This window comes from Fusarium poae, chromosome 1 (genome assembly GCF_019609905.1).
Source record: "Fusarium poae strain DAOMC 252244 chromosome 1, whole genome shotgun sequence".
NCBI classification, from domain to species: Eukaryota; Fungi; Ascomycota; class Sordariomycetes; order Hypocreales; family Nectriaceae; genus Fusarium; species Fusarium poae.
The window spans coordinates 6,206,231-6,218,515 of record NC_058399.1 but is presented as its reverse complement, the minus strand read 5'-3'; the positions used below and the strand labels follow the sequence as shown (position 1 = coordinate 6,218,515).

The following is a 12,285-nucleotide window of genomic DNA, read 5'->3' as shown; positions in this document are numbered from 1 at the left end:
CGACCACGGATCGCAGCACAAGCCCTGCTTGCTTGATATCCAAGGTACACCACCTTTTGCGCCCGTTACAGATCGCGTGGCCGCCCCCAACCCAACTGTCCCTCCACCATGATAATCAAGTCCCCTTGATATTCGACGCTTGAGGCTTCAGGGACCAAAAGATGAGGAGCCAATAGGACGGAAACGAGAGGGGCGGCACGTCGTTGTGTTGTTAGTTGGGAGCTGATGTCCAACAAGCATGTGTTTCATAAAGCCCAAAGAGAACGAGGGAAAAGAATCAGTTGTACGAGAGCAGATGCGCCGCGCCTGGCGCCAGGATACCAGGATTGCTTGACTCTTCTGCATTCATCCCCTGAACCCGTGGGTTTGTTTGCTTTTATCCTCTCGGCGTTACTGATTGTGCTGTAGGTACCTTGGTTAATAGGTACTATCGGCTGTAAGATCTGTGGCATGGTACATTCAGTACGTACTACTGACCTTCTATCCCCCCACCCTCTCTCTGGCTTCGCTCTGTTGTGTCAGGGCCATCTGCGGGTCTCAACGTGGGAGTTGTGATGCCATCAGCCGGCCTGCGGGCGCAGTCGGTTTAAGATTCGTGGGTGTTGATGGCGACAGCGAGAGCGGACGATAACGTCGCGAATGCGGATCCTGGATGATACCTTACTTACATGCAAAAGGTACCCCCTTAGCAAAGATACAGTACGGTATCGGCTGCTTGGCTGGCTATTGTTTGTTGCTGCTTTCGTCGTCTTTATCACCCTGTTGATCAGGTACGTGCAAGTCTCTTCCAACACAACACAATTGGCCCGCATCACGCAACTCAATATCCCTGGGGCTCAAATTTCGACAGTGATCGCCCTGCTTTGCTTTTACTTTTATCATTAGAGCCGCCCGCCTTTTTCTCCTACTTGTTTATTTCTTGCATATCTCATATTTGGCTCACACTGCCACCGACATTTCCATGGACGACTCATATCCGTCTCGATCCTTCTCTTCAATACCGTTCTTGGTTTGGCAAATTTAATGTCACCCTCTTTCTCTCCTTCACCCCCACCGGCCTCAACGCCGCAGACTGAAGAGTCTCAACTTCCAAAAGGACAATGTCGCTACATTCTCATGATACCTGAGCTCAAGGGTCAGAGGTGCGGTTGTATGGGGTTTGACCACAACAAAGCATTGCCTGGCGCTACCTGTAACTGTGGCCATCTATCCTGCTACCACATCACCATGGCCGATGCGCCAACGCCCAATACAAACAAGTCCGAAATCGACATAGTCAAGCAGCAAATACAAACTCTGGAAGAAAGGTTGCACCTGGACGACCGTGGTCGGATTTCTCACATCATTAACCGCATCAGCGCACTGGAGGAATCGGTGGAAAAGAACAAAGAAGAGGCCGACATCGAACTCAAGAGCTCATACCGTAATGCGGCTGCCGCATGGGCACTCGTTGCCCAACTACAACAACATATGAAAAAAATGGAACATGTCTTGGAATCACAGTCGGAACAAATTGCGAGGACGACAAGAGAAGTGGAAGATTTGCGTAATCGCCAACTGGAGCTGCTAGACAGCGACGAAGTTTTGGAGGAGCGCATCGAAAAGCTGGAGAGTACAGAACCTCTATCGCCAACCCGAGAATGTGGCCCGGCCAGTACCCCTCTGAACCTATTACACATCCTGCCCACGACCAATATGGCCTCCGAGAGGTTCTTGGATTCATCACATGTCCCGCCAACTACCCAACCTACAGCCGCTGAAACTCCAAGATCATGGACAGTGCACGTATCTCTTATGCCGTCCAAAGACACACCATTTCCATTTGAAAAAGACACAGCCTCATATAAACGGTGCCTCTCTCGCGGGCTCCACCGCATGTTGGCAGTGGAGGGCAACGATGCCCAGTCATTTACGGATGCTGTATCGCGAGCATTTGAACCCCTGCTTAAAGGGAGACCCTGGGTGCCGCTGCAAGCTAAGCTTTGCGACGCCGAACGGCTGCAGGGTTTGCCCATGCTGCGACTGTTGGAGCCCAGAATTCTCCAAGGCAACTACGACCAAGCTTTTCTCAAACAACACTGCGCCGTGTTGGATGCCGGAGGCAGGATTGACTCTCTTTACATCGCAATGGAACATGATTCACTATCATGGAATTTTCTGAGGCGGTCACCTGTCTACATGTACGGGTTGGAGTCGGCTTGGGCGCACGATACTATGCTCGACAAAAAGGACGAGCAAGATGCTTCAAAGGATCATCTGGGGGATGAAGGTGATGAATCACCGCCTGCAGGCAACATCGTTAGGGCACTGACAGGCCTCAAGCGTAGAATGTCTGACATATCGTGCTCATCACTCGATGACACTGATTTGGCCGTGGTCAAGATGCCACGAACATGCAAAAGTTCGCCATTGGAGATACGACGTGGGGTAGAGACTGCACGATAGAGTGATAAGAGACGGATGGAGCACAAGATCTGGCATAGGGTGAAACTTGATGAAAGCGACTTCTTTTCGGGGATACATAAAATGGGCGTTGGACTGACAATTCGCTTGGGAAATGATACCTCGGGCACAGCACTGGCCCATTCATTAAAAATAAGGCGCCTGCCATTTTCGGTCTGCTTTGAAATAGAGTATTAGTATTAGAAGATAGAAAAAGAATCATTATACACACACATGTTGCATATAGATAACCGCTTTCAACTGAACTGGTCTGCATGTGATGATTGATGAATGCATTGTCTTAAGCTTCGTGCCACACTACCTATACATAAAGATAAGCAGGTCCCTTGATCCATGTACTTGTACGACAGTACTTGTTGTACTTTGTCAGCTGCATAGACTACTGCCTCGGCTGAGCTATAGTCAAGAAAGGACTCTAAGACTCTTGGCATAGCGAATCGACTGCAAACGCATGTACTCAAGTACGTACCTAAGCATCAAGGTTGTCGAGTCCTCAAGGATATACATACATATACATACATGGCTTACAGCCAGAGGCAACATGTAACAGCTTTACGAGGACTTGACATGACACTTGTTACACGAAAGTCCCAAGACATCTAGCCAATAAAGCATAAAGTGAGGTATAAATGTAATAAGCAGTCACGAATATTTAGAGTAGTCGATATATTGGCGTGTTGAAGACTGGCATCTTCGTGTTGCCGTTTCGGGAAAGTGCGCTAAAGTTGTGGCTTTAGTGCATGTGAATCACTGCAGCACCTCGAATTTGAAAGTATATAGGAGGAATATTGAATTTCCAAGATTGATTCTACTTATCTTCTGGGCAACAAACAGCTTCTTGAGATTTGCATGGCGTATTCACCAAGGTAACTAACAGGTCCATAGGTACTAAGGTAATTGACATACACATTCTTGCCTCGGGGGACATGCAGACCTAGCGGCGGAGCAGCCGGCCACTTAAGCTCCGGCCAGCCAGTCCATGCAGCGAGCGCATCAACCGCAAACCGACTTCCACTCTTACTTTTAGCATTCTCACTCTCAGTCTCCTCCTCAAGTTTCACAAACTTTCTTGTCACTTGCAGCTTGCACCTTTGTGTTTCGTTACTCTCTATATCATCAAAGAATACTTCAATCTGACACCCACTCGCTACTCATACTCATACCCTTCGACGACTCGGACCGGACCCTTCGCCAACCATGGATCTCGACATTGAAATGGACGATGCCGTCGACACGGTCCAGGACCTACCCATTACTGATATCGGTCGCGATGATATTCTCGTAAGGCATAAATCGTAATCACCTTACTGCGACCGCGAATTGACCTCCTTTCCAGCAGCCCGATGAGCTTGAAGAGCCTGGCGAGGTGGCCGAAGACGAGCTTGTGACAGACGACTCCAAGTCCCTCGTTCCAACCAAAATTCACATCAAGGGTGTCGACTCTCTACACACAAACGACATCAAGGCTTACGTCAAGTCTCACTTTGGCGACGTTGAAAGAGTCGAATGGATCGATGATTCCTCTGCCAACCTTCTCTTCCCATCCGAACCCACAGCACGCGATGCCATTGTTGCACTGAGCTCTGTCCCAGTAGCAGACGCTACAGCCCTAGCTGTGGGTGAAACATTACCCGCGAAGCCTTTCGAGTCAAAGCCAGAAATCTCTCTCCAGGTGCGATTTGCCGTCTCGAGTGATAAGAAAGAAGTAGGCGCTGCCTTACGGAGTCGCTACTACCTACTTCATCCTGAGCACGACCCAGAAGAACGACGACGAAAGAACAACGACAATCGGTCGAGATACAGGGAACGCGATGGGGGGTACCGTGGAGACGGTGGCCGAAGACGACGCGCTTCAGATGATGACGTCGAGACATTCGAGGCCAGCATGTATGACGATGCGCCCCGCCCCGCACGAAGAAGACGTGACTCCGACATAGAGGAAAGACCACGTTCATATGTCCGTGAGAACCAAGGCAAGGAGCTCTTCGTTGGTCGCAAGAAACAACGCGATCGATCTGCGTCCCCAAGACGCGACGGCGACAACGATGATTTGATGAGCGAAAGAGCAAGCTCATCCAGAAACAGATCGAGGGCTCGCGACCTCAGGGATCGCATATCAAGCGGAAACAATTCTAAGGAACTGTTCCCTACCAAGAAGTCTATCAAACAGTTTGGAGGAGGCAACCTGGATACCCTAGAGCAGGCCATAGGATCAGCCCGCCTTAAGGACGAGGACCGTCCCAAGATTGTGTCTGTGCCTGGCGCACGAGGAGACGGCAGCTCGTTCAACATCCGCGGCATGGCGAATCAACGAGGAGACGGAGATGGGTTTACGATCAAAGGTGCGGCAGGAGCAAATGCACGAGAACTATTCCCTACCAAGTTGGGTGGAAACAATGCTGGAAAGGAACTATTCGGTGGTGGAAGATCAAAGCAACGTCAGAAGGCCGAGGATCTCTTCTCTTGAACCCAAAGACAATCTTGAACATGGCTTATACCACGGAAACGCACAGACTGGACCAATCATTCTTCTAGAAATCGCAATGGATTTGGGTGCGTGGTGAACATATATAGTTTTAGAGTGATACCACAGCGCAGTAAATACACATTACAAGACTAAGGATAACCTGAGTTGAACAAGTCGGACCATTAACAGTAGCAGAAACATCAGACCAAATGGTTTTCATCGTGATCCTACCACCACTTCTCTAACATGACTCTTTTCTTGTCCATTCCGCCACCCTTCGTCAACCCATCCACAATTTCATCTGTCATCTCTGCTGGTCCACATACATATACGATAGACTCGTTCTCATACCTAGCAATGGCTTCTTTCACGTCGTGAATGGTGAACCTCCTTTTCGAGACATCGAGCCCGCTCTCATCATACTTTCCATGTCCACCAGTTCCAAAGACTTTTAGATCGCCACTAATTTTGTTCTCTTCAAACCACGTTCTGATCCTTTCCAGGAAGAGAACACCCGTCAATCCTTGCGCGGGTACCTTACTGGAATAGAGGACTCTCACGTCAAGCTGGTAATTCTCCTCCACTATACAACCCATCATGCTGGCAAAAGGGTTGATACCTACGCCCCCCGCCACAAACACCACACGGCGTATCTTGTCAAGAGGTATTTCAGCTGGGGGAAAGACAAAACTGCCCCCTACGCGTACCTGCAGTTTAGATCCCAGGATATCAGATGGCGGCTGCCAGAGCCATGCTGCAGGAGGATTACCGGGGAATTCTTGAACTGCTAATTCGAAGTAGGGAGAGTCATGTCTCATCGCGGCTTTGGGTGAAGAAGTAATGGTGAAGCCGCCTGGTTTTGGATTATTAGGTACATATGTATCTAACCACTGGCCGGCTGAGAACTATGTATTATTTTTAGCACAATACTTATTGAAGATTCTGGATGAGTGTGAACCTTGACTGGCCCCGATTCGAGCTGAAGGCGAAACAGCCGAATTCGCTCATTGACATGGTCTATACGACTCAGTCTTACATTTAGAAGACTCTAATAGAATTGGATCAGCCAAGATTCTTGCTCAACGATACAAAGAGATAAACCTCATCTCGTGGTTCTTGGGCGGTCCTTTCTAGATGGCCGGTTCGTTGAACTGACATTGCTCTGATGAGTAGATTTATTGGCTTGATATTTGGTCTTTGGCCCAAAAAGGAGACACAATTGCTCAGTGGTCCAAGTCTCGTATACATAGCACCGCGGGCTATTGATAATTACTGGGAATATCTGTGGAAGGCGAAGTTACAACAGCAACTTGTCATAGTGGGGTTGACAAATCGTGGATAGACTGAATGCATCATTAAGCTGAGTCAGGCAACACTCTGATGGAATTCAATTTATATAAACACCACCAGGTCTTGTAGCTACACGTTTGAAACGAGTATAGTATTGAAAGAATTTTTGTTGCAAGAAGCAATGCTTAAACATCCGTTTTGGAATTCTATCTTCAAGTCCAGCCCCTATAGTCCACAATCGCGAGTTACATTACTATCTCTAAGGCATAACCTGCCTTATTTGACTCATACATTTGGCAAGCAAGTGCACCTAGGATGACTCTGTCCAGTTCACTTGATCCATAACCTGTCCAGCAGTTGGGTGTGTGTATCCAATTCTCAAACGTAGACGTAGAGGCTACAAAAATCGTTAGTATAATCATTTGTGTAGGATAAAAGATCACTTACTCCCTTGCAGCCGGATACTCGCATCATCTGAGAGGCTTCAGCTCCAGGTCCAAGGTCTGATGAAGAGATGCTCAACAGCTGCAGCTTTTGAGACTTGGGAACAGCAGCTTGCAAAGACACATTGGACAATGTTGCGGAACCAGACGTGTTGATAAACTTGGCAGTGGCTTGGATCATGCCCTCAGCATTTCGCTGAACCTGGTACGTCACATTAAGATCGTTGGCATTGTAGCAAGGGATTCCAGCAGGTGCTTGTGGCGCTTGAGGTTGAGGCGCCGAGGAGATGGGCGACATAAGGTCGAGGTTTGATGAGGGAGGGGCGGGAGATGCTGTGGAAGATGCAGGAGCAGATCCGAACAGATCCATGATGTTTGACATGCCGGACTGGGGAGGCGGCGAAGATGCGGATGGCGGTGGGGAAGAGGCGCCGCCCAAGATGTCGGCGAGAAGGTCAGTGTTGGTTGTCGAGGGTGCCATCGGTGTAGCAGCAGGTGCGTCCATAATGTCAAGGAGGTCTTGTTCAGTCGGCTTGATGACTCTTGACTTCCTGTTGGAGGCCTTCTTTTTGGTAGGCGCAGATCCAAGCACACGGGACTCTTCTTTAATTTGGGGAATAGGCATCTTCTCAAGTACACCACGTCGAACCTGGTCAAAGCTGAAGAGATTACCGTATTCAACTACTCGCTGCTGAATCTCGATATCAAGACTGGTCTGGTGGTACTGTAGGATTCGTCGAATCTTCTCAATCTGGGCCGGGTCAGAGAAGCGGGTTGTCAGCTTCATCAGCGCAGTCACGATATACTCTGTAGAAACCTGGGTGGCATATGCGCTGTTGAGAATGAGGGAGAACAGGTCGACAACCTCGTGCTCCTTAACTTCCTGCACGAGTTCTTCCTCCTCGTACTGCCCTCCCTTGAGCAGAGCATCGGCATATTCACCAATACACCAGGCGCCTGCTTGTGTTAGACTTTCCTGAGTGATGTCCTTTTTGAGATTAATGTATAGTTTTTGCACGGCGTACGTCTGCAATTCCGGAGTGGTGGCGACTAGTCGGACAAATGATGAAAGAATTTGCTCCTTGACGTAGTTACCCGCCAAGGACAAAACACGAAGCATCGTGTCAAAGTGCCATCGCTTGTTGGGCGCATATTTATCAGCAGCAATACCAATCTGACTGGTCATTGTTGGCTTGAACTCGTTATCTGCAACCTCCAAAAAGGCTAAAAGCTCACGGATCAAAACTCGGACGTTGCCTTCGTTGATCAGTGTAAAGCTCAGGTCCAGAGCTCGGCGTCGGATACTAATATCAGGGTCTCGCAAACATTCCAAGATTGTGTTTCGATGTCTTTGAACAGCATTGGGCTCAATGGCCACAACCTTGATCAAAGTGTTGAGAGCGACATATCGAATGTTGTTGTCGCGGTTGGTGAGGAACTTGCCCAGAATATTGACACCAAGGACTCTCAAGCCAGAATCGGCCTCAATGTCGAGAATTGTGCGCACGGCTTCGTACAGGATCGAGTTACCAACATTCTTAGATGATTCGGTGTTTGTAGCAACCTGTGCCAAAATATCGTTGATCTGCTCGCTAGTCTCGGCGTCACCCACAGCCAGAACTCTCAGCAAGTGTAGAATCTTAACCTGCAAGAAAGGGTCGGTGATGCCAGTAACATCATGTTCGGGTGCGTAGCCAGAAGTTGCGAGTCCTTTCAGAGTTCTGACGAGTCCAGGGACGAACGATCGGAACTTTTCGACAATTCCTTCTTCTCCACCCTCCTCCTCATCTGCCTCGCAAAGGCTTGTCACCAAGGTGAGACCGCACAGCAAAACGCCGTGGTTTCTGTCGGACAGGAGTTGTGTTGCCTTTTCGATGAAGTGTTCTTGAAGATCTGGAACCTTGCGGCATATGCGCATGGCGCAGAGGGCTGCCTTTCTTCGAATATAGGGGTTGGCGGTAGCGACAAGGGTTTCGATTTCGGGGAAGAGATCTCGGGACATCTCAATCGAGGCGATATTTCCCAGCGTGCAAAGCGCAAGACCGACGACATATTGGTTGGAGTGTCCAAGATCACTAGACTTGAGTAAGCACCCAGCTATTGCGAGGGATGGTAGAAGACGCATACTTCTTGAGCGAGTTGGTTACCAGTGTTAGGACTTCTTGGTTCTCATCCAGTAGCAAACTTGTAGCCAGGTGTCCCAGACGTTTATCGGCGAATCGAGGAGAGGCCAGGAGCTTCAAGCATTCGATCTGACCAAAATGGGTTCGCTCGCCCAGTGTAAAGAGGTAGAGTAGTTTGGCGACATTGTTACGACTAACACAGTATCAGTACACGTAGATGTCTAATAACGCCTTTGAAACTAACCGAATGTTGGGATCGTGGCTCTCTTCTCGAAAGCTGGCGCGGATTGCAGCGCTCTCCTTCTGAATAACAGCACGCTCGTCGGCAATCGTCTTGGCCGCTCGCACGTTCCGAATAAATTGCTTGACTATGCAAAGGAAATTTAAAGGTAAGCCTCTATAACATAATATCGCGGAAAAGGGGTCGCCGGCGCCGTACGGGAACTCATCTTGGGAGAGGACAGGCCCAGCTGTTGGGCCGTCTTGTCGATGCTTATCCAGGGGTTATGAGGGAGACGTGGGAGTTTCGTCGAAGCTCGATCAGCTCCAGTAAAGAGCAATGAATGAGGTAGTAGATCGTTTTGTATGCGGCGTAAGGCAAAGACGTGGATTGGAGAGTTTGACGGGAGCCTGTCCAGGCAACTGTATAAAGAGAAACTAAGTTGCGCCGTCACAGGTCAGGTCAGTCTTGGTGACGGTGTGCTGTCTGTATCTGTAGGTAGTGCTTGCTTGCTGGTTGCGTTGCGGCGGACACCTTTCAGACGTGGGGCACAGACTCCACGCCCGCCGAATTGGAACTCCTTGGCAGTACGTACTTTGTCTGACTTAGTCATCAAGATATTTATATATTTACCTACCTACATTTCAGTAGTATCATTAAATGCAACAGGATTACTGTAGCTATTCTTGAAAAGCTTAACGGTATTAAAACATCTATAAAAACTGTAACGATCTATTCATGCACGCATAAGGTATTAACTATAAGAATACACACAGAGTGTCTCGTACAACATTGAAACTCTGTCCCCATAACATCCATAGCCTACTCTCCTACAGCCCTTATTTTACATCAGGACGACTCAGAGGATGTGCCTCAGTGTTGAACACCCATTCATCAAGACTGATGAAATCAAAATCGCTGAAAATAAGATAAAAGTACTTGAGCGTTTCGGCCAACCAAAAGCTCTCCATGCTGTCCATCTTGGTAGGCTCCGCTTTCGTAACATCGTCGATTGCCGAAGCTGCGATCTCGGTTCTCGTCACCTTCTCAATTGTTTCAAACATGGCCCATGCCTTCTCCAACCACTGCGCGTCGCCGGTGGTTCGATACATGACGAAGATGGACTCGATAGCTTCTGGTCTCAAGATATATCGAGGGTCGCTCACATCAATCATACCCTCTGGGAGATTGTGCTTTTTCACGACGTCCTGAACGGTAGGCCTCTTCCATTCAGGTCCCCTCATCGGCGGAGCGTTGAAATCAGGGGCATGCTGCTCTTCGATAGCCTTGAGCCACCGCTCCTCACTCCAGGTACAATCGCCTGTCTCCTTGACATCGACGCTGCCGCACGAGATGAAGTTGAATACCTCGGGACCAAGACCAGTCTTGGTGGCCTGATAAGCCCAGATGCAGCCGTCCGTAAGCTGGGTGGCAATATCCAGATCGGCTGGACGGTTAAATATCTTGCTAGCCATTGCCATCATGCCGCCGGCGAAGCAAGTGAGATGCTGACCTCGGGCAACAGAGGTGTACTTGGGTTGTTCTCCTGGCAGATCCGTTACCTGGTAGTCGCCAGAAATAATGATGGGTTTGTCCGAAGGTGTCATTGCTCTCTTGAAAAGGTGCTTAATAGCGACAGGAATGAAATTCTCGTACAGTCGACGAGGCTGGTCCAGTTGACCACCAAGAAGAAGGTACCACTTGGGAAGGTATTCATACAATGAATCAGACATACCGCCAAGGGTGAATTCTGAGCCAGCATGGAATGCTGGCGTGTAAGCATCAACAACTACCGGCCACATGCCAGGAAGACGAGTGTTGAGTTGCGTAGACTCAAACTGGTCCCCGAGCCTCTTGACAGCATCGTAGTACTTCATGTTACCAGTGATTTGAGACAGTTTGGTAAGTTCCAGACTCATAGAGCCCAGCTCAGAGACAAGAGTCTCTCGCGACGCGGACTGGGACTGGCCGTAAGCAGCTCTGATGATGTGTTAGCAAGTAAACAATGTTGATCAGCTTACAGAAAAACTTACTTCTTCCACTCCAGCCGAGTAACTGGCATATGGTTGGGTGTGTCAAAGGCCACCATGAGAAGATCTCCAAGCTCGATAGCCTTCTTGACCAGAATAGGATGAGCTCTTCCACTCAACTCATATGCTGACAAGAAACCACCTAGATAACGAATAGTGGTCTCGAAAATGTTGATAGTGGTCATGGAACTTCTGGTGAAATCAATGCCATCTGCAGCGGCGACAGCTTTGGTAAACTCATCCTTCATGTCCATGATCCAGAGTGTATCAAGGGCGTCGACCAGTGTTGCAGCCCAACCACCAAAAGGATCCTTGGACTTGCCAGTCAATGGGGTCACTTCATCATGCATCCATGCGTAATTGGAATATCCGCTCCAGCTGTGTTCGAAACTCTTCTTGACGGCAGCAAGACGTCCCAGTCGCGTTTCCTTGGCTGCGGCGCTCTCGACTGGCGCATTGGCTTGAATCTTGGGTACCTTGACATCTCCTTTGATCTCAGGCAAAACAGCCAGTTTCTCTTGGGGAATTGGATATTTTGGTAGTCTTCGCGTCCAAGCACTGGCGCCTTTTCCAGCAAGAGGGTCATCCTTGCCGAACAATGTGAAAGTTGAATCTGTACTTGACCAGTACCAAAAGCCAAAGACCCAGATGAGGGCGACACCGATCCAGAGACGGCCTCGCCGTAAGGGACCCGCCATTGTGTAGCGCAAACTGAGAATGAGCGACGCAGAGTCACGGTGTTGAATACAGTAACAGGCAAGCCGATACTTCACATTTCAGGCCCAAGAGGGGGAAAAGACTGGTTGAAGTTCGAGACGTTGATGTGTTGCTTGCTTTGTTGAGGTTCAGCCTCGAGAAAAGTCGGCAATGTGTCTCAACTCAAGGGGGGAGGACCAGGCCTCATACAAGTCAGTTGCTAGACTGCCTAGGTAGCTACCTCTGTAGACAAGTCGTGAAAAGCGACAAAGCTGAGTAACGGTGCTTCAGATTACACAAATACGTCCCCTTGTATTGGAAGAAGGGAAAGAAATGTAAAGGCAGATTGGGATGATGAGGGGCGATTGCATTTCATACCCTCGACTAGACCAGCGCAACTACTAAGGGTAAATTAATGACTGTCTTGTCTCGTATAGCCTGTGGCTGAGGGTTGTCGGCTCTATCCAGTTGGGAATGACATTGGATGGATGGAAATTGCGGCGGGCGGCCAACTAACACGTGAAGGAATGAATGCGCCGTACCCATACCGCAA

The 12,285-nt window shown here is 49.1% G+C and overlaps 5 protein-coding genes across 5 annotated transcripts; 2 read left to right on the top strand and 3 right to left on the bottom strand.

Annotated features, from left to right (window-relative positions):
* Window positions 1-1,227: 1,227 nt before the first annotated feature.
* Window positions 1,228-2,445, top strand: FPOAC1_002005 (uncharacterized protein; the record flags this gene model as incomplete). Its single annotated transcript, XM_044846592.1, has 1 exon — window positions 1,228-2,445. The coding sequence occupies one exon, from the start codon at window positions 1,228-1,230 to the stop codon at window positions 2,443-2,445; it is 1,218 nt and encodes a 405-aa protein (XP_044712508.1).
* A 1,215-nt stretch (window positions 2,446-3,660) lies between these two features.
* FPOAC1_002004 (uncharacterized protein) lies at window positions 3,661-4,930 on the top strand (the record flags this gene model as incomplete). Its single annotated transcript, XM_044846591.1, has 2 exons — window positions 3,661-3,744; window positions 3,800-4,930. The coding sequence occupies 2 exons, from the start codon at window positions 3,661-3,663 to the stop codon at window positions 4,928-4,930; spliced, it is 1,215 nt and encodes a 404-aa protein (XP_044712507.1).
* Window positions 4,931-5,157: 227 nt separating this feature from the next.
* On the bottom strand, window positions 5,158-6,088 carry FPOAC1_002003 (uncharacterized protein; the record flags this gene model as incomplete). Its single annotated transcript, XM_044846590.1, has 3 exons — window positions 5,158-5,835; window positions 5,889-5,978; window positions 6,032-6,088. 3 exons carry the CDS (start codon window positions 6,086-6,088, stop codon window positions 5,158-5,160), a joined length of 825 nt encoding a protein of 274 aa, XP_044712506.1.
* Window positions 6,089-6,530: 442 nt separating this feature from the next.
* Window positions 6,531-9,235, bottom strand: FPOAC1_002002 (uncharacterized protein; the record flags this gene model as incomplete). The annotated part of the gene is made up of 5 exons (XM_044846589.1): window positions 6,531-6,617; window positions 6,668-8,738; window positions 8,791-8,979; window positions 9,031-9,154; window positions 9,226-9,235. 5 exons carry the CDS (start codon window positions 9,233-9,235, stop codon window positions 6,531-6,533), a joined length of 2,481 nt encoding a protein of 826 aa, XP_044712505.1.
* Window positions 9,236-9,845: 610 nt separating this feature from the next.
* Window positions 9,846-11,734, bottom strand: FPOAC1_002001 (uncharacterized protein; the record flags this gene model as incomplete). Its single annotated transcript, XM_044846588.1, has 2 exons — window positions 9,846-10,986; window positions 11,040-11,734. 2 exons carry the CDS (start codon window positions 11,732-11,734, stop codon window positions 9,846-9,848), a joined length of 1,836 nt encoding a protein of 611 aa, XP_044712504.1.
* Window positions 11,735-12,285: the final 551 nt, after the last annotated feature.